Consider the following 26081-nt stretch of genomic DNA (forward strand, 5'->3'; position numbering starts at 1 on the left):
TGGTGTGTGTGTGTTCTCTCTCGCTAAAACAAAACAAAACAAAACAAAACAAAACAAAACAAAACAAAACAAAACACTATCACTATGAATATTATCAAACATTACTGAAGTTATAGTTCATTATTTTCTGCTGGTGAAGAGTAAGGGCTGTTTTATATTCATTGTTTAATATATTTAATGTTGAAAAAAATACGTTATTGATACTGTAAAACTGAGAAAAAGAATTAAGTGTTTGAATACTTCTGCCTAGATTCTCTTTCCTTCTACCAGAAAAAGCATCTCAGGAGATGCTCTCATACTCTGCCCTCACTTTGTGGCCCTACTGCTGCAGCGGGGCCTCAGGATAGGAGGGAATATCAACAGTAGTAAATAACAGTCCTTACATATGTATGACTCACTGTTCAATACGTGTACAGAAATTTTTCAGGTGAAGAAAGCAGTAATAACATATATAGTGTTATTTAGACAGTAAAAAGAAAAGTCACCTCCTATTTATTTTGGGTAGATTTCCTTTGTTGCCCTTTGACTGATTTCCTTCAGCCTTCTGTTCTCTTCCAGGCTCATTAACATCAATTTTAGAGGCAGAACAGAGGGCAGGTTCACACATTCATTTTGCTATGCATTAGCAGCCCTGGAAAAGGTTTAATGGCTGGTAGGGATAGTTATACAGATAAAAGTAGGGTATCTGGGGACGCCTGGGTGGCTCAGTTGGTTAAGCGGCTGCCTTCGGCTCAGGTCATGATCCCAGCATCCTGGGATTGAGTCCCACATCGAGCTCCTTGCTCCACAGGGAGCCTGCTTCTCCCTCTGCCACTCTGTCTGCCTGTGCTCACTCACTCTCTCTCTCTGACAAATAAATAAATAAAATCTTTAAAAAAAAAAAAAAGAATACTGTCCTTTAAAAAAAAAAAAAGTAGGGTATCTGGATTACCTATAGATACCATCTATTCACACCCTTCCTCATCTACATTAACCAAGGATAAATGAAAAGTGGTGGCAGTTAAGTAAAACTGACCGGTGTCATGTGATGTTAGTGAGTGGTGACATTAACTTGTTAGAAATTAAGCCAGCTTTGCCATGGTAAATTATTAGTGTTCAGGGACACGTTTAATTTACTTTCTGTGACATCTTCATAAATGGTACTTGATGAATGAGAGAGAAACAAAACACTAGCAGGAAATAAGCTGTGTGTATGTCCACCAGAAGACCAGAGAGTGGCTGTTTTCAGTTATACTTTGGGTTTCACTTTAATGTTGAGAGAGACCTACTTTTATAAATGTTGACAGCTAGGTTGCCCCTGCGTTGAAATCTATAAATATTGGGTTTGAAAGACAGAAGAGGAAAAGAAATTTAGGACTTAAAAAAAAACAGTATTCATTGTACAAAGATAAGCAGAGGAAAAAATATTCAACTTCCTTCTTAATGAAGGCTATCTAGGGGTATGAACCATCCCACCTGCACGAGGGTGATCATGCCCAGCACCATTCTTTCTGATAAACAGGTAATTACAGGCATACTGATAAACAAGTTTTCTTAGTAACATTATGCCAAGAATCAGGCTCCAAAATGTTCCATGAGGATTTTGAGGAAATCTGAGAAAGGCTTGGCACAGAGGTGAGGGAGTGTGAGCTAGTGGGAAACCCTGCGGGGACAGGAAAGGCAGGGGCAGGGAAGGGGAACTTGGAAGTTAGAGCACGGATCAGAAGCCAGTGCCTGGCAGGCCAGGTTGCAGAAGGCAGAATTCCACAGGGAGGAGCATAGGAAAAAACCATCAGCTTTCAAATTCTTCTAAGTGTTTTGTTTTATAAGCTGCAGAATACTCTTCAAACAAAACCTTATTTGGAAATCCAGTATGAAAAATACATAAAACGCTTGCTCCTGCGCTAGCTCCTCAGGTAGGTCCCGCAGGGTTCGGAGTGAAAGCAGACACAGAACACAGCAAGGAAGAAAGTGGCAGCCTACTCAGGGTGGAACATCACCTTTGGAGCTTGCCTGTGTTTGGGGAATCTCTGCTCTATCTGCTGCTACTTCTCTGCTCCTGGTCTATTTCCTTCTCAGATCATTCTGAGCCCTCGCAAGGGCTAAATGCTCTTCTTTTGCTGCTCTGATTTACATATGAAGGTGAAATAAACAAACAAAGAGAAGCATCTACAAAGTGAAAAACAAAAATGTGGAATATTTAAAAATACCTAACCTATTCTGTCCATTAGACAAAGGGAGTGTTTTGGGAAAACACTGCTACAATATTTGGTAACTTAATTGTTACCTTTACTTCTGAAAAGTGGACTCACCTAAAAAATTAAATAGGATCTAACACTGTGAAATTAAAGTGGGTTTTATGAGTGGTTGAAAGCTTTTCATATAAAGACAATTTGCTGATTAAAAAGTAAAAAAGCATAAAGACCCTCTGGGCTCATTTTAAAAAGGGTTTCTGATTGCACTGAAAATGACCCCAGGGTACTGCTCAAAGTGAATTTTTACAGTAACTACAACTACCAAAACTAAAAAAAAAAAAAAAAAAAAGCCATGTGATTTTACCTCAATGATTTTATACACTAGCTCTATTATATTTGAAAAACCATCCAAATTCCAGGCAATTATCTAAGACAGTATAAATATAGGGATCCTTATAACACTATAAAAGCTAATTTTCTTAAAAAGAAATGCATTTTAACTTTTGGTATTTCTACAGAGTTTATTGAATCATTACATATTGTTCTGTTATTTACAGGTAATAAGTTATTACAGGTAGATTTGATAATTTTACTCAAAGTGCCTGAAGTTTAATGAGCCTTACTTCTTGATATTCCAAATTAGGGCTAAAATAAACACACACAAAAGGACTTCTAACAGTTTCTGTTCAGAGTAAGAATAAGTGTCAGAAGTAATGCATAATATAAGTCATGCACAGGGTAGGTGACCTGTCATGGGGCCATGATGACGGTGAGAGACAATCATCGTAAAGGCAGATCATGTGGATGGTGGTGAGCTCAGATGTGGAGGAGGCCGCCCTAGTGCGGTCCCATCAGACACTACTCAAAAGGCAGCCAAAGGAGAAAACACCAATGCTAAAAGCAAGTAAGTAGAGTAGCAGAATATAGGTACCGAAAAGAATGAAAAACATCCCAGCTTCTTTACCTGCAGGAGAAGTTCTTGCAGCTGGGCCCGCTTCTGCTTTATCCTTTCTATCCTCCTCTGCTTCTCTATCTTTAAAACACAGGTTACAAAATAACATGAACATATGGAGAGTATAAAGCACTGCTCACTGTCCAGGTCCCCATTCTCAGATATCAAGAATTTTCCTTAGGGGTGCATGGGTGGCTCAGTCCATTTAGTGTTCAATTCTTGGTTTCAGCTCAGGTCATGATCTTAAGAGCCCGCATTGGGCTCTGCACTCAGCGCGGAGTCTGCTTGGAATTCTCTCCTTCTCCATATCCCTCAGCCCCTCCCCCAGCTCATGCTCTGTGTTCTCTCTCTAAAATAAATAAATCAATCTTAAAAAAAGAATTTTCCTTAAAATTCAATCCATTTTAACTACCAGTATCAATAAAGGCATATCACACCTTTTTGGGGAGCAGGGGTTGGGGTATGCAAGTAGGCATGATAGCAGAATTGTGGTAACTATTATTATTAATGAACCCATCCACTTAATAAATACTTGATATGCAGTACTTGTTGCTATTTTCAAATTCTAATCAGAGTAATAGCTAACACTTAATGAATACTTACTCTGTGTGCCAGCAACTCAACTAAGGACTTTACACACATTATCTTTTTTTCCCTCCCTACACACATTATCTTAAGGCATCTTCTTAAGACCCTAGGAAGTAAGAACTGTTGTTACCCATTTTCCATGTAAGGAAATGGAGGCATATAGGGTAAAGTAACTGCCCAAGGTCACATAGCTAGTGAAGGGCGAGAGTCAGGATTTGAACCTAAGCCATCTGGTTCTAGAGACCTTACTATTAATTACTTTCTTATATTATTGCCAACCCAAAGAATGCAGTAAGATCTCATTTAAGATTTCAGTTTAACTGACTTTTAAATAGGCATACCTCCTAATACAGAGAGCCTACATATTCAATACACAATTTCTACTTGTAGAGTAAGGAACACGCTTATGGGACAAATTTCCCAGCTTCACACAACTATTACTTAATAGTTAACTTAATAACTAAATAGTTATTAGGGTCTGAATTTCCTCGGAGACGAGTTCCTCACTGTGACTTTGGGCAAAAGTAACATCAAACATGACATTTTTCTTGTCAACTCTAACAGTGTTTCTTATTTGCTCTCCATCTACTCCAATCTGCACCAAGAGTTTCTTCTCATTTTTCATCTAACCACTAAAGCACTTTCATCTTAAATTACTTAAGATTCACTAGAAAAATCTATGTGGCTTTCTAAATTTGAAAAGAGTTTCCCCCCCTGTATCTGCAGCTGTGACAGGCCAGGCCCCTACCTGTCCCTCATACTCTCGTTTAACACCAAGCCAAGTTGTATCAATTCTACCTGTAAAACACCTCTCCAACCTCATGACACTGACTTAACTCAGACCATCTCCAAGCCACCCCCTCAATCTCCCTCCACATCTTCCTGTTAGTTCAACTTCTAACCTCACTAGGAGGATGATCCCTTGAATATGTCCCATCAGTCTTTCTCTTTATATTCAAAAGCTTCCCACTGTTTCCAGGATCAGGTCCTCAAAGCTTCACACTTAGAAATCCGTCCCCTTTAGCCCTGCCTGTACTCTGGTCACACCCAGCTGTGTACATGCTTTCTTATGTCTGCCTCTGGAAGGCCCTCCCTGCCCTGAACCACTGGGCAAACACCTATCCCTCCCTCATCACTGAGCTCAAGGAATTGTTTCTTTTCTTGGTAAAGCCCTCCTTCACCTCCCTTTCCAGAGCATCTGTACATATGTCTTTCACAGGAATAATTGACCACAGTTTTGGTAACTTCTTTTACATTTTTCCTTTCCTCAATTAGAATGAAAGCTCCTGGGGTCAGAGATTCTGTCTTGTATAATCTTTGGGTACACACACTCTAACTGCTAATAGATTTCTGCTTGTTGAGGCTTTGTTATCAGCTTACTATTACTGGTAATAAAAATGATCCTCGGGATACCTGGGTGACTCAGTAAGTTAAGTGTCTGCCTTTAGCTCAGGTCACGATCTCAGAGTCCTGGGATTGAGTCCCAAATTCGGCTCCTTGCTCAGCAGGGAGCCTGGTTCTCCCTCTGCCCTGCCACTTTCTCTCTCTGACAAAGAAATAAAATCTTTTTAAAAAATTAGAGAAAAAACTTAAAAAAAATCCTCAAATTCTACTCTATCAGGAGAAAAGGAGGTCATTTCCATGGTAGCATATGAATAACATTCTACAACCATTTTTTTTGTTCAAAGATTTTATTTATTTATTTGAGAGAGAGAGCATGAGTGGAGGGGAGGAGACAGAGGCAGAAGCAGACCCTCCCCACTAAGTAGGGAGCCCAATGTGGGACCTCAATCTCAGGATCCTGGGATCATGACCTGAGTTGAAGGCAAATGCTTAACTGACTGAGCCACCCAGGCGCCCCAACATTCTACAGCTTCTGATGAATGTCTGATTTCTCCCTCCATCCACAAGGGCAGTAATATCAAATAAGTTTTGATTTGCTGAGGGGAAAAAGGACTAATAAAAACACGAAATCAACCATATTTATTGCCAGAAGCTATATTTAACCTCAGTGTATTCCATTTATGGCCATGAGAGTACAATTATGTCAAATCAATTTAAAACCAGTAGGTCAGGGCACATGCTCATATAGGAAAGATTTTCTATAATGATTAAAGTTAATGGAATAAAAAATGTTTTTGCATATAGCATCCCAAAATCATGTACATTGAACATTCTATCCTTTCAGATAAAGACACAGATGAAATACCATTCTGTTGCCACTGATGCAAGAATCAAGGACAAAAGTTTAAACACTAAAAGTAAACAGCCAGTTTGATCCTTTTTTTGGGGGGGGGGGTCATAGCAAGCATTTCATCAAATAACATATTATTTCTATTTATGAGTTGTCAAAAATTTATTATTAGAGTGTTCACAATTAAACTAGAATAAAATATCTTTTCTAAGAAATTTCTATGTCTCTCATTAGTCAACTATATACCTTTCTAAATCTCCTTCTAGTTCTAAAATTCAACAAAGAGTCTGACAAAAAAATAAAATAGTATACATGAACAATTAGAAATATTTTAATATTATATGTATTCCTAAATTAAAATGCCTCTTATAGAGGTGCCTGGTTGGCTTAGTCAGCTAAGTGTCTGCCTTCGGCTCAGGTCATGATCCCAGGGTGTTGGGATGGAACCCCGTGTCAGGCTCCCTGCTCAGTGGGGAGTCTACTTCTCCCTCTCCCTCTGCCACTCCTCCTGCTTGTGCTCTCTAATAAATAATTAAAATCTTTAAAAATAAAATAAAATAAAATGCCTCTTATGTAAAATAGAATAAACAACTATCTAAAAACAGATTTTTCCACTTACCTCAAGATTTTGACATTCCTGAGCAGAATTGGTAGGCAGGCCAATCCATTTGATTTCTTTTTTTTCCTTTGAAATTATGTTCATTGCCATTAACACATTTAAAGCATCATAAACTCTTCTCCTAATATTCTTCTGGTCATAAGCCTGCTAAAAAATACTTTTAATGAGTGATAAATTTCAAGGCTTAAGATACAGTCATAGGATATTAGGATATTTAATTAATATTATTATTATAATATCTTAGGAGTGTTTAAAGAATTCCATACCCAGTGAAAATATCCTTCAAAAGTAAGGATGAGATAGAGATACTTTCAAACGATTTAAAACACAAAACATTCTAAAAAATAAAGATTACGTTAGCAATAGATCTAAATTAAAAAATACTAAAGGGCATTCTTCAGGTAGAAGAAAGATGGATGGGATACAAGGTAGAAGTTTGGAGATGTAGGATAGAATGAAGACCAACATGAAAGACAAATATGTGGGTATATTTCAAATATTATAAAATAAAAATGTCTTGTGGAGTCAAGAATATATATAGAACTAACATATGTGACAACAGTATATATCAGAAAGGGGTAATGGAGGTATTAATTAAAGTGGGCTAAAACCCTGCATTGTCTGGGAGGATATTATAAGACTTTGAAAAGTCAAGGATGCATGTTTTAGTTAGGTAAAACAGTGCTTTTCAAGTATGTGGTCCAAGGACTAGTGCTGATCTGAAAACTGTTACTAGTCTACAACGAAAATAGGGAACTTGCACCAAAATGTCATCACATATATCACTAAAGCACATTGTTTATTTCAGCTGATTATTTTTCTAAGCAAGATTTTTCTCAATGAAGGAGACTGTGTTAACTTAGATTGTGGAAAGAAAAAAACCCTTATTTTATTGTGGACAAGCAGTTCCTATGAAAAATCTAATCAATCAAATGCCATAATCACGGATGGTCGAGAAAACTAAATACAGAAACTAAACTTGAAGGGAGAGACTGAAGTTACAGAAGTGAATGTAAATATTAGAAATCCTGACCCTGTAGAAATAATGATAATATAATAAAAAATATCAGGAGACAAACCAAAGTAGGCCTGCTGAGTGAGGTTCTCCTTGATATTTAAAGGGGCACGGGATCCAAAGCAGATGAACTATTCAAACAGATGAAGTACATAATAATAGAGGTTTTGGCACAACATATTTATTTAAAGTCATAACAACAACTATAATAATATTATTATTTTCACAACTACCACTAATATATTCAATCTGAATTTGTGCTAAACAGGAAAGATGGGAGATGCAAGTAAATATAAGCATATTAATTTTTTTCCTTCATAACCAACAGATACTGGTTTTATAGGTGACAACAAACAAAAGAAACAAAATAATGAAGTTACTTAAAGTTATAAAGATAACCAATTAAAGAACTAAAAGAACAAACCTTCCAATTTATTAAGAAACAAAAAACAACAACAACAAAAATCCCCCACACAGCAGGGAATAGGAAGAAAACCCCCCCAAACTTGTATCCAGGGATGGGGATGGGGGTGGTTAGTAAAAATGTATGTTAGATGATGAAATGTACTAAGAAATGCCTCAGTACAGAGACATCTGAGTGAAAACTGGAGGGGAGAGCAAAACCGTATGGCTCCTTAGCAGAGATTCAGACAAAGGAAATAGTGAGTGTAATAGCCTGATAAGGAACATATCCAGCATATTCACTCCAAAACCAAAAACGAAAAAACCCACCAGTCTCATTCATGATCATCAGTGTAAAACTCCGACTAAATTTTCAGGAAACTATACAGAATTTGATTAAATTCAATATTCACTTCTGATATTTTTAATTAAGAAAAATGAAAGAAATGTTCATTCAAAAAGATCAAATTATGGTTGCTATCATTTCAAAATATAATCTTTATCATAAGGTGGCTAGAGTGTAGTAACTGGGAGAGTGCATAGCAGGAGATAAGATCAGAGAGGTAATGGTGGGCGAGGTCATATGGAGCCTTGTAGAACATGTTGAGACTTCCACTTTCACTCAGAATCAGAATGTTACATACCTTCTCTACAGTTGCCAGAGAAAAGAATGACTCACAAGAAAAAACTCAAAGCAACCCCCCAAAATATAAAAAATTCAACTCACAATCTCTGATCACAGCTAATGAAAAACTCAGTAAAAAGTAAAAACCCAGAAAAACAAACAAAAATCCCTATCATCAGGAACTATAAAAACTCTAATGCCATTCTTAGGTCAGAGAGGAAATGAAAACCAAAGTTGCAGAATATTTAAAGAATAACATTATATCAGAATCAATGGGAAATGGCTAAAGCAGTGAATGAGAGGAAAAGTTGTAGCTATAAAGATTTTAATTACTAAACAAAATAATAAAAGTAAAGTATACATCATAGTCTATAGAATAGAAAAATAACAGAAGTAACTTCAGGAAAGAGAGTATTAAATGAAGATAAAAGGGGTTCCCGAGTGGCTCAGTTGGTTAAGCGTCTGCCTTCGGCTCAGATCATGATCCCAGGGTTCTGGAATTGAGCCCCACATTGAGGGGAGCCTGCTTCTCCCCTCCCTCTGCTTGTGTGTTCCTGTTCTCTGTCAAATAAATAAATAAATAAAAATTTTAAAGAAAAATGAAGATAAAAAAAGAAATTAACTGCAAAACAGGAGGGTCAGTATAGAATCTGAGAAAAATAATTGCAAATAATTTTGAGAACAGGTATGAAATGGAGGATTTTCTAAGAAAACATAAAATACCAAACTGACTCTAAGGGAGACAGAAATTCTAAACAGACTAATTACCAAAGAAAAAATGGAGAATACTATTTAAGCTTTACCCCTCACCAAATCGACAGGCCTAGATGGTGTCACAGGTGATTTCTATAACATGTCAGGGAAGAGAAATATACAACCCATGCTATTTAACCTGTAATGGAATAAAGAGAAATAAGGAGGAAAAAAGCCTCTAAATTATAAAAAACCAGCATTAACATTGCAAATCAAAACTGCAAAGATGGTAAAAAAAAAAAAAAAAAAAAATCCCACCAATCTCATTTGTGTCAGTGTAAAACTCCACAGTTTTCAGGAAAGTATACAGAATTTGATTAAATTCAGTATTCATTTCTGATTTTTTTTTTTTTAGTTAAGAAAGAAACTGGATCGAGCCCTGCATCAGGCTCTCTGCTCAGTGGGCAGCCTGCTTCCTCCTCCCTCTCTGCCTGCCTCTCTGCCTACTTGTGATCTCTGTCAAATAAATAAATAAAATCTTTTAAAAAAAATCAAATTATGGTTGCTATCATCTCAAAAATAAAACCTTTGTCATAATTAAGGTTGGAAGACTATAACTATTTCCACTAAGGTCAAGAACTGTTATCAAAACTGTTGTGGGAAAAAAAAGAATTGTTGTGGAGTACATATAATATGATTACATTTAAATAAAATGCAAATTGACCTATAATGATAAAAAGCAGATCAAAGGTTGCCTAGGGATAGAGGGAGAGGGAGGGACAGATTACAAAAGGCAGAAGGAACCTTCTGGAAGTGACAGAACTGTTCTTTATTGCTCTCTAAAATAAATAAATAAGGGACGCGTGGGTGGCTCAGTTGGTTAAGCGGCTGCCTTTGGCTCAGGTCATGATCCCAGCGTCCTGGGATCGAGTCCCACTTCGGGCTCCTTGCTCGGTGGGGAGCCTGCTTTTCCCTCTGCCTCTGCCTACCACTCTGTCTGCCTGTGCTCGCTCGCGCTCTCTCTAACAAATAAATAAATTTAAAAAAAAAATAAAAATAAATAAAATAAATAAATAAAATCTTTAAAAAATAAAAAAGGAAATAAATTTTATTATGTATATGCATAAGGAATTTGGGGGATGATACTCAAGAATCTCAAGAATAGTGAATATACCTTTGGGGAAACAGATTAAGGTCTGTGATAAGGAGATATTATGGGGCACTTGGGTGGCTCAGTCAGTTAAACATTTGCCTTTGACTCAGGTCATCATCTCAGGGTCCTGGGATTGAGACCCAGGTCAGGCTCCCTGCTTAGCGGGAATCGTGCTTCTCCCTCTTACTCTGTAGCTCCCCCTGCTTGTGCTCTCTCAAATAAAAATAAATAAATAAATATCTTTAAAAAGAAAAAGAGAGAGGTTTTTTTATTATATACCCTTTGGTACAACTGAATTTTTTAAGACACGTTCATACATTATTTTTCAATTAAAAACAAGATAAATTTTTCAAATTGACTTAGATATAGAAGAAACATTAACAAATTCAGAAACACATCTCAAGTCATTCAAATATAAAAAGTATGTTTAAGAAAAGTATGTTCTTGTCTGCCTTAGGCTCAGGTCATGATCCCAGGGTCCTGGGATGGAGCCCCACATCGGGCTCTCTGCTCAAGCGGGAAGTCTGCTTCCTTCTCTCTGCCTGCCTCTCTGCCTACTTGTAATCTCTATCAAATAAATAAATAAAATCTTAAAAAAAAAAAAAAAGAAAAGTATGTTCCTGGGCACTCGAGTGGCTGAGTCAGTTAAGCATCTGTCTTCGGCTCAGGTCATCATCTCAAGGTCCTACGATGGAGCCCCGAGTTAGGCTCCCTGCTCTGCAGGGAGTCTGCTTCTCCTTCTCCCTCTGCCCCTCCTCCTGGTTGTGTGCTCTCTCTCTCTCTCTTTCAAATAAAATCTTAAAAAAAAAAAAACCAGTATGTTCCTTTTGTAGCCCCAAAAAGTAGATTTTTAAAAATACTTGTTAATCTTTATGTTTAAATATATAATAAAAGAACGCTTTCAAAAACAAAACTAACAAAAACTCAACAACAAAAGAATTCCCCAATGGGTAATACGAAACCCTCAGGTAAAGGAGTCGGGGATTCCCCAGCTTGTCTGAGTCCTTAAAAAATGAGTCAACCCAGAGATATACTATTTCGCTGTTCCAGTCAAAGTCACATGCATGATGTACCTACCGAATCAGCGGCCAAATGGTTATTTGAATTGGTGAACTCTGATACCAGCTCATCAGCCACTTCATTATATGACGTTGTACCTTTCCGCTGAACTTTCTCACACACTTTCATGGAAAAATGTCTCAAGCCTTTTCCATTTTTATCTCCTTTTTTGCTTCGTTTACTAAAAGAAAAAAATACATATTTATCTACTAGACTTCCTTTATAAAACTAATGGGAGAATACAGTAATTTGATTCCTGCTTTAACTGGTAATTTTAAATTGAATTCGAGATGAAGAAATGTTTTCAACTTAATTTTTGCCTTAAAGCAAAATAAAGTATGAAGCTGAGTGTTTTCTATACACATCATTCATTTATTCAATAAATATTTACTGACCAGTTACTTACTATTATGTGCCAGGTACTTTTCTATATACTGGGAATAAATCCATGAGAAGAACAGACAAAAACGCTGCCCTGGTAGTTACATATTTACCTTTTTTGTATTCTGTGTGTGCCACAGTTTTCACGTAAAATTAAAAGTACCACTATTCTCAGTTTCATTTATCTACTCAAATTTCAAACAGAGGTCATTGGTATTAATAAAAGATCTAAGTCTTCAATTATTTTAACTTTGGTTAATGCTTAGTCCTAAACTCTGATAACTTATTACATTGTCAGGGGTTCAATTTAGTTCTACCAATTTTTGAGTGCCAACTATATGCCAAGAACTGCAGTAGGGACTAGAATACAAAAATGACAACTGAGGCAAAATCCTTTCCCTTAGTATGAATCTCGTTGGGGGGGTGGGGGTGGGGGGAAGACGGTGGAGACAAATCAGACCTATAAGGACAGACAATTCCAATGTAGTAAGGTAAGTGCCAAGACAGAGTTATTTACAAGTTCATGGGAACTGAGAAGAGGGACATCTTATGTAACCTAGAGGAGAAAGATTTGCTGGAATAAGAGCCAAGTGAAAACAATCAACAAAATGAAAAGGCAACCTATGGAATGGGAGAAAATATTTACAAACCCTTTATCTGACAGGGGGTTAATAGCCAAAATAGCTAAGAAACTCCAACAACTCATTAACAAAAACCCCTCAAATAACCCAATTAAAAATAGGCAAAAGTCACGGACAGAAGTTTCTCCAAAAAGAACAAACAAATGGCCAACAGGTGTATGAAAAGGTGCTCAACATCACTAATCATTAGAGAAATGCAAATCAAAACCACAATGAGGTATTACCTCACATCTGTTAGGATGGTTATTAAAAAACAAAACAAAACAAACAAAATAAGCACTGGTGAAAATGTGGAGAAATTAGAACCCAGGTACACGTTGGTGGGTATGGAAAATGGTACAGTTGCTATGAAAAAAGTATGGAGGCTCTCAAAATATTTAAAATAGAATTTCCAGGGGCGCCTGGGTGGCTCAGTGGGTTGGGCCTCTGCCTTTGGCTCAGGTCATGATCTCAGGGTCCTGGGATTGAGCCCCACGTCGGGCTCTCTGCTTAGTGGGGAGCCTGCTTCCTGCCGCTGCCCCCCGCCTGCTTCTCTGCCTACTTGTGATCTCTCTCTCTCTGTCAAATAAATAAATAAAATCTTTTTAAATAAATAAATAAATAAATAAATAAATAAATAAATTAGAATTTCCATATGGTCCAGTGATCCCATTTCTGGGTATATATCTGAAAGAACTGAAATCAGGATCTCAAAGAGGTATCTGCACTCTCGTATTCATTGAGCATTATTCACAATAGCCAAGAAATGGAACTAACCTAATATCCATAGGCAGATATAAGGATTAAAAAATGTGGCATATACATACAATCGAATATTATTTGGCCCTAAAAGAGAATGAAATCCTGCCATATGTGACAACATGGATGAAGGTGGAGGACATTATAGTAAGCCAATCACAGAAGGACAAATAATGCATATCTCACTTATATAAGGTATGTTAAAACAGTCAAACATATAGAAGCAAAGAGTAGAATGATGCTTGCCAGGAACTGGAGGGAAAGGGAAAATAAGGAATTGCTCAACACGTTCAATGAAGTTTCAGTTATGCAAGAAGAGCAAGTTCTAGATATCTGCTGTACAACATAGTACGTACAGTTAATGATAATGTACACTTAAAAAAGTTGTTGGGGGTAAATCTCGTAAGTGTTTTCACCGCTGCCACCACCAAAAAAGAACTGTCAAGTGAAGGAAGTTAGTAAGGGCAACTAGGCAGAAGCAGCAGCAGTACACACATGGGAGAGTGTAACAGATGATAAATGTTCAGAGACTTAGAAACAAACAGTGCAGTATTACCAGAAGATAAAGTACAAGGCAAAAGATGAACCAGAAAGGGAGGCAAGGGGCCAGGCCCATAAATGCCATGCAAAGAAACCTGTACTTTATCACCTTGCTTTAGTATAATTATATTCATTTACAAATTATTTACACATTTGGGGTGCCTGGGTGGTTCAGTCATTAAGCATTTGCCTTCAGCTCAGGTCATGATCCCAGGGTCCTGGGATCGAGCCCCACATCGAGCTCCCTGCTCAGCGGGAAGCCTGCTTCTCATTCTCCCAACTCTCCCTGCTTGTGTTCCCTCTCTCGCTGTGTCTCTGTCAAATAAATAAATAAAATCTTTAAAAAAAAATCATTTACACATTTTACTGTGTTATATACATTAAGAAACAGACTAAATGTACTTTTTAAAAGAATGAAGGAAGGACAGATACCTACTTTCTTTTTTTAATTTTTATTTATATCTATTTATTTATTTTTAAAGATTTTATTTATCCATTTGAGAGAGAGTGTGAGAGACAGCATGAGAAGGGAGAAGGTCAGAGGGAGAAGCAGACTCCCTGGAGCTGGGAGCCTGATATGGGACTCAATCCTGGGACTCTCGGGATCATGACTTGAGCTGAAGGCAGTCACTCAACCGACTGAGCCATCCAGGCGCCCCAGATATCTTTCTTTTTCCCCACATTCCCAAAGAATCACCTGTGGTCACAGACTACTACTACTATTACCACTAACTACTACTACTGAAATACTGGGAAGCCACTAAAGGTAACATGGTAAAATTGTCAGTCAGGCAGAGATTCTGGCTGCAAAGTAGAAAATGCATTTACGAGGGGGCAAAAGCAGAGACCAGATGAGAGGTAAGCCTAGGAAGAAATATCGACTCTTGAAATTGGGGCAACTAGGTAAGTAGGGTTGAATAAGAAGAGATGGATTTGTGTAAATTTTAAAGATGAACAAATTTATTTTCATCTTTACTAAGTGACTGGTTGATACAAATGTTAGGAAAGAGGGAAGTGAGAGAACGACTCTTAGAAAGGGGGTCATTTATTGAGATCCAGGAGACAGGAACACAGTCATGAGCTGCATTTTAAGCCTCCTCATCCACATGGTTCAATACCTAGGTATGATCCACATGTAGCTATCAAGCACATGAAATCTGGGAAGCCTGAATTAAGACGACTTCACTGAATTTCCAAGACTTGTATAAGAAATGAATGTTAAATACCTCATGGATATTTTTTACACTAATTACACGTTGAAATATATTTTAGATATATTAGATTAAATAAGAGATAAAAAAATTAATTTCAGGGGCGCCTGGCTGGCTCAGTTGGTACAGCACGCTGACTCCTGATCTTGCACTGTGAATCTGAGCCCCATTCTGGGTGAGGAAATTAGTTAAAAATAAAATCTAAAAAATAAAAACAAATGTGAAATTAATTTTAAAACTGGCTATTAGAAAATTAAAAATTACATGTGCCTTGCATTACATTTTTTTTGGTCAGCAATGATACTGAGTTTGACATGTCAGTGGAATAGCCCAACGGGTATATTCAATAGATAATCGAAGATGTAAGTCTCACTTTTAAGTGAGCTTATAGGACAGTTCACTTACAAACTCATCAGCATGTGTACCCATGCCAACCTTCTTCCTATAAGTCCTAGAGAATGAGGTATCCCTCTTTGTTATTAAATCTAACTTCCCTTTTTATTTTATTTTATTTTTTTTAAAAGATTATTTATTTATTTATTTGACAGACAGAGATCACGAGTAGGCAGAGAGGAAGGCAGAGACAGAGGGGAAACAGGGTCCCCACCGAGCAGAGAGCCCAATGCGGGGCTTGATCCCAGGACCCCGAGATCATGACCTGAGCTGAAGGCAGAAGCTTCAACCCACTGAGCCACCCAGGCGCCCCTAACTTCCTCTTTTAAGATAACAGCTTTATTGAAATATAATTCACATACCGTAAGCTCTATTTTTTAAAGTATACAATTCAGCAGCAACCATCACCGCAATCTAATTTCTTCACCCTAAAGAGAAACCCTGCACCCACTGACAGTCATGCCTCATTCTCCCAGACCCTCTTCCTTCTTTTTCTCCTCTCTCTCTCTCCTTTCCTTCCTTCTTCACTTCTCCCTCTCTCCTTTCCTCCCTCCCTTTAAGCAGGTTTCACGCCCAGTGTGACACCCAATGTGGGGCCTTAACTCATGACCCTGAGATTAAGACCTGAGCTGAGATCAAGAGTTGGATGCTCAACTGACTGAGCCACCCAGGCACCCCCAGAGTCAACTTTTCAACCTGAAAATTTCACTCCAGTGCTTCTATTTCTGTATTGTTTGCTCTCCTTGAGCTGTTCTATCCAGTGTTTTGTTTTTAATATATAACTTTATTTTGAAACTGGAATCTGACCCAGACTCTAGATCCAATTTACCACAATAAAGGAAATAGCAAGAACAGAATAACACGTTAAGCTATACTACAGGGATTCAATAAGCAAATTCTTTAGGCTTTCCTTTAGGATATATAATGTGGTTTCTTCAACTCAAAATTGTAGTGGGAATAAAGGAGGGAGGGAGGGAAAAGGAGAGTGAAGGGGGAAAATAATAACAGAAGGGGAATCTACAGATTTTCTAAGACATATAAATTTATTTAAATCCTGATTCAAATAACACACACATACGCGCGCGCATGCGCACCCGTGCACCAGTTATGGGGGAGTCTGGGAAAACAGCAATAGCAGCAGAGTTTTCAAACTCTCCAAATCCCCACATAAAAACAGAACAACTAGAGAGCAAAACCAAAACGCTATGACTACATTTACAACAAAACCAGATGACAAGGTATCTTCAACAAGCCCCAGAGTACAAACCACCAATACCCAAAAAGTCTGCACAATAAAGAAATCCTCAGTGGGGCTGCACCTAATGGAACTCAGAACAGAATAATCCCAAAACAGCCATCAAGAATTTGCCAGAAAGCACAACAGGCCAATTTGAGAGCATCAGTTGAAACAAGGAGATTTATCCTCTTCAATACAGCTGAGTGCAAGGACCACAACAAGGTTCCAACGATCCCGTCTGTAGGACTCCCACAACTGATATTCAAGAGAAAAATGACAAATACTGGAGGTAGACAAAGTATCTACGGACAGTAAGAGTATCTGAAGAAGAAAATCAAAGCAAGAAAACAGAATACTAAATGCTAAATTCAAGAATATGTTCAGAAATAAAAGAAAAGAATGTCAACCCAGAATGACTAGTACCAAAACATTCTGGTAAAATTCCAAATTTCAAAGAAAAAGAATCCTTTATGCATCTAGAAGAAAGGAGTATCAGTTTTTTTTTAACAGCAAGGCATTATGCTAGAAGAAATAAATGTATTTAGGAAATTGAGAGAAAGTATGAACCAAGGACTTTTGTATTCAGTGAAATGGACTTAATTCAAATATAAAATGTGCAAACTCAGGGATTACTATTCCCATAAGCTCCTTCTGAAGAAACTACTAGAGCACAAGCTTCAGACAAGCAAAACGACTAGAGAGACATTCACATAACGACTGGTGATGTTACCTATAGATCTAAGACTAAATGAGAGCCGAGAGGAAAAGAGTGTAGTATACTACAGTGGGGTAACACTGCGGATAAAGTAAAAAAAGGGGAGGGGACATTTGGGTGGCGCAGACGGTTAAGCTTTCAACTCTTGGTTTCAGCTCAGGCTGTGACCTCAGGGTCCTGGGATAAAGCCCTGTGTTGGACTCCATGCTCAGCAAGGAGCTGCCTAAAGCGCTCTCTCCCTCTCCCTCTGCCCCTCCCCCAACCCCTGCTAGCCCTCTCTCTCTCTCTCTCTCAAATCTTTTTTTTTTTTTAAGATTTTATTTATTTATTTATTTGACAGGGAGAGAGACAGAGAGCACAAGCAGGCAGAGAGGCAGGCAGAGGTAGAGAGAGAAGCAGGCTCCCCACTGAGCAAGGAGCCCGATGTGGGGCTCGATCCCAGGACCCTGAGATCATGACCTGAGCCGAAGGCAGTGGCTTAACCCACTGAGCCACCCAGGCGCCCCTCCCTCTCTCAAATCTCTAAAGGAAACTGGGGAGAGAAAGAGCACGTGCAAAAAAATTTTAATGTTTTTAGTAACCACAATAATGATAATATTACTATTATTTGGGACATTAAGTGATATAATATGGGATAAAACCAATGAAGTAATTATCATATATATACTAATTCTATTACCCTTTCATCCCCTTAGTTCTTAAAAATCAGGATTCTCAGTATGGAAGAAAAGGGGAATGAGATGTAATGGAGAAGAGGTTTAGTAAGATTTGTACTGGAATTATCAATATGAACCCATGAAGTATTACATCTGTGTATCCTGGTTCTGTCCATTTAAAAGACTAGAAAAAAATGACCAATCTGGTATCAGTGAGCATCTGCAGCCCCAACTGGAGCCTAACATGTAATTCTCCCTAAAGGAAATCAGGGCTTCTTAGAAAAATGGCTGATTCTAGGTATAGGGCAGGAAACATGTAAGATGAACTTGGAACATCTTATATCGCATAACAAGCATCAAAGACTACTAGGGTCTTGTCTAAAGGACTTAAGAGTCAATTAGAAAAGGCTCCCACTAGCCAAACATGGGACAATTTAAGGTTCAATTGTGATAGTAACTGCAATGTATGAAACCCATCAAGTATGTTCAAATTCATGAATTCATAATGACGCTTTTAAAAGGAAAGATTTGGTCATCTTTGGAGGAAGACCAGGAACAAGTTCATCATCTTGAAAACCGGCCAATAAATGGAAGGGATCAAGCATTTATTCTTTCTTATATGAACTATACCTCCAGGTAAAGAAATAGAAGAGCTGAAGTGTCTTTATATGAAAGTAGTGCCAGTACTTAGAATAATACTAATTGCAACCCACAATGAATTAATAGGTACAAGCATTAAGCATCAGTGGTGTGCACATCATAAAAAGAGAGACAATGGAAGAACATACCACTATCTAGTCTTGCCAAGGCACAAACATCATTCTGATAAAGTCACTAAATCTTACTGCCAAACTACAGGAAATACAGAAAATAGGAATATATTGAGATGGACATCAGTATGAAATCAGTAAAATCTAGATTGTGGGAAACTGCGTTAAGTCAAACAGCCTAGTTTCAACAACTAAAATGAGGAAAATAATGGGACAGAAGGGATCTACATATAAAAGAGATATCAACTTTTTTTTAACGGACAAGACTAAAATGTGCGAAAGGATGCACATTTAGGTAATGAAACTATCTGAATCTTCAAGGAAGTGATTACTCTAAATATCAGGATATTTATAGGACAGAGAGGGTATAGTGATTAGGATGGGGCACATGAAGAGACCTCTGGGTTCTACTTCTTGATCTGGTGATGGTTACAAGACTATGCCATAAAGTAGTTTATTAGTCATACTTCTGCTTTTTGGTGATCTTTCTGGATCTGAATCTTGTTTTCTAAAAAAGCAAATAAACATGACATTTCAAACAACTAGAAATCTGAAGACTTATTATATATTTGGCATTAATTATTGTTAATTTTCCTAGGTATAATGATATATAAAATATTTAAATAAAATAATAATGATGTTTAAAAAGGAGTCTTTTTAGATATAAGTACAGAAAGATTTATGATGAAAATGATTTACTTTACAATAAAACAGGAGGGGGTATATATAAAATAAGATATGCCATGGACTGATTATTGTTGAGGGTCAGAGACATGCACGTAAGAGGTTCATGATATGAGTCATCTACTTTAATATTTTAAATTCTCTAAAATAAAGAGTTTAAAAAAAGGGGAGAGAAAAGAATGGTTTGAGTCTATCTTTGATTACTTACATTGGATTACCCTTAGCCTCAGTCTCTTATACTCAGCCCAGCTTTCTCAGGGGGGTCTTTATAATACACAATACTATATTAGTACAAAGGAGAACTCAGCCTATATGATGCGTGACTCTGGATCCTACTGCAGTTCTCATCTAGGTGAGTGACAGGACCAGCTACCCTATCACCCAAGCCAGAAATGAGATTCAACCTACGTTCTTCTATTCTTCTAAGGCACTTTCTATCAAATCAATCTAATTCAATCAGATCTAATCTAAATCAAGTCCTAAATAGCTTTTGAATTCAACTTCTTTGTGTTCCCACTGCCCTAGTTCAGGCCCTCATAATGACTCTCAGAACAGAACTGGAACCTCATAAGCGTTCTTTTTTGTGCCATCTAGAGGCATTCCAACCTTCCACAGGGCCACTACGGTGATCTTTCTTTTCTTTTTTAAAGATTTTATTTATTTGAGAGAGAGAGTAAGTGTGAGGGGCGCCTGGGTGGCTCAGTCAGTTCAGCATCTGCCTTCGGCTCAGGTCAGGATCCCAGGGTCCTGGGACTGAGCCCCGCTTTGGGCTTCCTGCTCAGCGGTCATTCTCCTCCTCCCCACCCCCCCCCCCACTTCCAGCTTGGGCTCTCTCTCTCAAATAAACAAATAAAATCTTAAAAAGAGAGAGAGAGAGAGAGTGAGCCAGCCTGACCGGGGAGGTGGGGTAGAGGGATAGGGAGAAGCAGATTCCCCGGTGAGCAGGGAGCCTCATGTGGGGCTCCATTCCAGGACCCTGGGATCTTGACCTGAGCTGAAGGTGGACTTAACTGACTGAGCCATCCAGGTACCCCATAAATAGTTACATTTTAAAAAAAATTCATTTATTTGTTTTAGAGAGTGTGAGTGGGAAGGAGAGGGGGAAAGAATCTGAAGCTGACTTTGCACTGAGCATGGAGCCCCACAGGGGACTCAATCCCACGACCCTGAGATATATTCCCAACTATATAATTTTCAACAGTTAACTTCATTTAACTTAGACCCACAGTACTCCTCCATCTAAAAAACAGAACTACAAGTAACCACCTCACAAGGCTGCTGTGAGGATTCAATTATACAGCAGCTGATTTTTCTCTTTGAGCTCCCAGAATTTTCACAGGCAATACAAAACTGAAGGATACCACTCAGCACTGGCTAAATCAAGAAATAAGGTTTGTTCTTTGGAAGGCTGACAGAGCATCATGCCCAAAACAAACCCAACCAATACCACATTAAGATTCAACAGAAATAAGGGGCGCCTGGGTGGCTCAGTGGGTTAAGGCCTCTGCTTTCGGCTCAGGTCATGATCCCGGGGTCCTGGGATTGAGCCCTGCATCGGGCTCTCTGCTCAGCGGGGAGCCTGCTTCCCTTCCTCTCTCTCTGCCTGTCTCTCTGCCTACTTGTGATCTCTGCCTGTCAAATAAACAGATAAAATCTTAAAAAAAAAAAAAAAAAGAAAGATGATTCTTTAAAAAAAAAAAAAAAAGATTCAACAGAAATAAGAATAGCTTATACCTGCAGTACATAAATAGGAGATTGCTCCTGCAACCAAGTCTATAAAAGATTCTCTGACAGTTAAGGAACAATGCCTCTAATTAATGTTCTAAAAGAACATTAAAAGGTATAAAAACTCAACAACAAAAACAACTGAATTAAAAAATGGGCAAGGGACTTGAATAGACATTTCTCCAAAGGAGATATACAAATGGCCAATAAGACCTAAAAAGATGCTCAACATCAGTAATCATTAGGGAAATGCAAATGAAAACCACAATGAGATTAGGATGGCCATTATCAGAAAGTGTTATGAGAACGTGGAGAAACTGGAACCTTTGTACACTGCTGTTGACAATTTAAATGGTACAGTCACTGCAGAAAATACTAGGATCTTGCCTAATATATAAAGAACTAATACAAAGAACTCTAATTCTAATATAAAGTTCTAATATAAAGAACTCTTACAACTCAATAACTAAAGACCAACGAATATGGAAAGACTTCTTCAAAGAAGATATACAAGAGTCCTATAAGCACATGAAGAGATGCTCAACATCATCAGCCATTAGAGAAATGAAAATCAAAACCATAATGAAATATCATTTCACATTCACAAGGATGGCTATAATAAAAAAGACAAATAATAAACACTGGAAAGGACGCAGAGAAACTGGAACCCGTTGCCGGGAGGAATGTAAAATGGTACAGCTACTCTGGAAGACAGCCTATTCAAAAGGCTAAAGAATTACCATTTGATCCTACAATTCCATTCCTAGGTATATACAAAAGAGAAATGACAAATCACAAATGTTCATAGCAGCATAACTCAAATATCCATCATTAATGAACAAATACACAAAATGTGGTATTATCCATACCATGGAATAAAAATGAGTAATGTATTAATATATGCTACAACATGGATGAACCTTGAAAATATGTGAAATGAAAGAAGCCAACCACAAGTTTAATCAAGGCAGAGTTCTGTTTCCCTGAAGTCAATTCTCTTAAGTTTCAGCCCTAGGGAACAAATGTCTTTGGTGTAATATCTGCATGTGTGGAAATGAAATGAGAGGTACAAGGGGATTTGGTGGGTTAGGAAGCTTCAGTTGGCGCAGGTGCTCCTTGGACAGTCTTCATTTCATTACCCTCACTACTTCCCTCATTAATTCATTCTTGCTTTTTATACTTGTCACCTCTAAGCCTAGAACCTCTCCATTATCAGAATAGGGGAGAATAGCTTCCATTTCCAATTCTGACTTTTCCTATGCATATTTTGGGATCTAGATTTCTCTACTACCATTGTTCTTCGTTATAGCCACATAGGCTTTCATCTTGTACTTGGAAAATCTATATCTCTACCACTTTTTATAGCACTTTGAGAAATTTATTTCCTTTTACTATTTTTTACATGAAAATTCCAATAGGATTTTAGGGTTTGGGGGTGTAAACATAGTATTCAGTCTATCACCTTAAACTGGAAGCTTACTATCTAAATCTTTTTTTTTTTTTAATAAAGTTTATTTACTTTTTTTTTTTTAAAGATTTTTATTTATTTGCCAGAGAGAGAGAGAGAGAGAGTACACACACAAGCAGGCAGAGAGGCAGGCAGAAGCAGCGAGAGAAGCAGGCTCCCTGCTGAGCAAGGAGCCCAATGCAGGACTCGATCCCAGGACCCTGGGATCATGACCTGAGCCTAAGGCAGCGGCTTAACCAACTGAGCCACCCAGGTGCCCCTTACTATCTAAATCTTAAATAGAATTTACATCTTTTCATAGAACCAAGCTCTTTGAAACATCAAGACCCTCTTTCCAAATAACACCAAAATATGGCCATGGGGTATAAATGCTACGATCTTTATTAGTCCATTAATAAAGTAGGAAGTATTCTTTACCAAATAAAGCCAAATTGAGAAATTTTTAAAAATTAAAAAAAAACCTAATTGGTATAGTTTGAAATACATGTTAACTTTTATTAATAATTTCATTTGAAGTATTCAAAAGAATTGTACCCAAAGAATTTCCATGCACTTAACTAGAACCTATAACCACTGTCTTTTTATATTTTCCCAATATAAACTTATTTTTACTTACAAAAATAATTTGTAGTATAAAATAGCATATCCCAAGTAGAAGTTATAAAAAAAAATCTATTTAAATAAGGAATTATATATAATAAAAACTTTATTTCCCATTTAAATGAGCCAACTAGAAATAATTAAATCAGCAAAATAATTTAATTTGGTAATTCAGTAAAATAATTTAGGAAAAAACTCTCTACTTTCCTGAAGTATATATCCATCAATGTTGCATTCATCAATATCCATCAATCCAGGATTGAAATGGGAAATAAATGTTTATTCCTTATGGATCTTCACTCTCTCCCTCCCTGGGTTATATCATTCAGCCTTGTGACCATTTACATAATGATGATACTACTTATATACTAGTGATACCATCACTTAGATAACTAATAAACTTCATAGAAAACAAAATTCCTTCCCAAATGCACTCTGAACTACAGTAAATGTAAAGGGCATAAACAGTCACCCAGCTGTTCATACAAAAAACCAAGAGCCATCCTTTATTTCTCCTCTTCCTTCCTTCAATCTATCAATAAATCTTGTTGGTTCTACCACCATCATTTATCCATTTTTTCCCATTTCCACTGCAGGGCCCCCTGTCCCCTGCAATAGTTTGATTATCCTGCTTCTGTTCTTGTCTCCTTAGAATCCATTTATCCCTCAGCAGTCAGTGTGACCTAGATGATGCCATTTCTCTGCTTAAAATCTCCCTTACAGGGTGCCTACATGGCTCAGTCGATTGCGTGTCTGCCTTCAGCTCAGGTCATGATTCTGGGGTCCTGGGATCAAGCCCCCCATTGGGCTCCCTGCTCAGCAGAAGTCTGCTTTTCCCTCTCCCTCTGCTACTCTCTCCCTCTCTCTCTCTGTCAAACAAATAAATAAATAAAATCTTTAAAAAAAAATTCTCCTTAGAAAAGGAACCCATCTCCCTACCAGGACCTACAAGGCCTTTCATCACGATCTGACTCCTGCCTACCTCTCCACCCTCATCTTACTCTTTACCTTTCTCACTTTCCCCAAATACATCAATCTAGTTCCTCATTTGGGAGCTTTATTTACATTTGCTGTTCCCTCTGCCCAGAATCCCTGGCTCATCCACGTCACCTAAGCTATTTACATGACTGCTTCTTTGCTCTTAAATATCACCTTCTCCGGAGGCCTTCTCCAAGGTAGTTGCCATTACCTTTCTTATTTTTTTGTATCCCTCTATTATAATCTAAAAATAATCTTATTTATTACTTCCACACACACAAGAGAAGCTCTCTTAAGGGCAGACTTACCTATCTTGTTTATTATTCTCTTCAATACTTAGAACATAACAGTTAATAACAGTTAATAGATATTAATAGATATTCAGAATGTTTGCTGAATGAAAATTTCCTAAACATCACTGAAGCAATACAGGTACTAACTATACTGAGTTTCCTTACTAGCTTGTTATAGTTTAAATTATATTAGTTAATTACAAATTATCAATTTATTATAAATAACTGGAGTTTTAACTTTCCACCAACAGAAAGCTATTAAGATTACATGAGCACAAAGGAAGAATACACCACCACTGTGCTACATCTTATTCATGTAAGACAGGAACAGAGAAAAACACCCACAGACTGCCATCACTGCCTTTGGGGCACCCAGGACCTTCTTCCCTCAGCAGAGGTCCCAAAAGGAAAATCACATGTATCTGGAAGAGATGCATGTAGAAGACACCACCAGATTCTGTCCAAAGGAGGAAAGAGAAAGTGAACAAACATCTTTCAGGATTAAAACTCCAGACCAGACCAAAAGGGGGATTTTCATACCTTCTTCTACAAGCTCTTTGAAAAGAAGTCCAGCGGATCAGAATATAGGGGATAAAATTCATGAGAATCCCTCAATGGATCCTTCACCCACCAAACAAAATTTCTTTAGAAAATGACTTGCTCTCACAAATGATCTTGACAAAGGAACAGCTATGTAAGACATACTTAAAGTTGTACTTCAAGTAGTAAGATGAGGATAAAAAGCCTCATATATATTGATGTATAAGTCAGTTACAATTTATATCAGTTATGAATACATCAACATATTGATGTATAAATCCCTGAAGAAAACGCATACAAATACTTCCATATGATACACTAAATCAACATACAGGACACTAAAGAGCTAAAGATCAGTCTACGTTTGAGAGAAGGCAGAATGGAAACAAACAAACAAAAACAACTGGAAGAAGGGAAACAAAGACCTTTCATAGCATTATAGAAAAACACAATGCATTTGGAGGAAAATAAACAATTTGTAAAAACAACAACAACAACCAAAAGAAAATCAGATGTAGTAGACCCGATTGCGGGAGTTGGGGGCTGGGATTCACTACAGTAAAGTTATATTAAAAAAATAAAAAGAATAAAAATCACTAGGAAAGCCAAATCAACATTTATGCCAACAAATTTAATCTGGCACTTCTATATGTGATCTTTAGAGGTCTCTCTTATGAAGCGAGTGTAAAGAGAATCTTGTTTTTTATACTGTTTGCAGTACATAAGTGCCACCAATCATAACTAATGAATAGTGCCATTTTAAGGCCTTAAATATTGCTAAATACATCTGTACAAACTTGTATTTCTGCCCTTTCTGAAGATAAATGCAAAAAAAGACCAGTAGGATTTGGAAAGAGTAGTTTCCATTAAAGAGAAAGAACACTTTGCTCTGTATCTCTATTGTGATACAGCATTTCCTCAGACATGATTTTATCTGTAATAAACAGTTACAAACCAAGAAGCAAGCAACAGATGCCACAAAGGAACTAAGGTTCAGCTGGTGCGTATGCAAGAAAACACACAATTTTATATATATA

General features: G+C 37.5%; 1 protein-coding gene across 6 annotated transcripts in view; it reads right to left on the reverse strand.

Annotated features, from left to right (window-relative positions):
• TFDP2 (transcription factor Dp-2) overlaps positions 1 to 26081 on the reverse strand; it is a 166213-nt gene that overhangs the window by 11722 nt on the left and 128410 nt on the right. For 4 of the 6 annotated variants that reach the window (XM_080822595.1, XM_080822591.1, XM_080822594.1 and 1 more), the window contains 3 exons: positions 11493 to 11655; positions 6528 to 6674; positions 3139 to 3207 (listed from right to left, as the gene is read on the reverse strand). In XM_080822595.1, coding sequence (XP_080678721.1) covers positions 3139 to 3207; positions 6528 to 6674; positions 11493 to 11655 — 379 coding nt within the window. The remainder of the gene's footprint in view (positions 1 to 3138; positions 3208 to 6527; positions 6675 to 11492; positions 11656 to 26081) is intronic. The other 2 variants (XM_080822596.1, XM_080822593.1) reach the window with 1 other exon arrangement.

This window comes from Martes martes (assembly GCF_963455335.1).
Source record: "Martes martes genome assembly, chromosome: 1".
Classification (NCBI taxonomy): Eukaryota; Metazoa; Chordata; class Mammalia; order Carnivora; family Mustelidae; genus Martes; species Martes martes.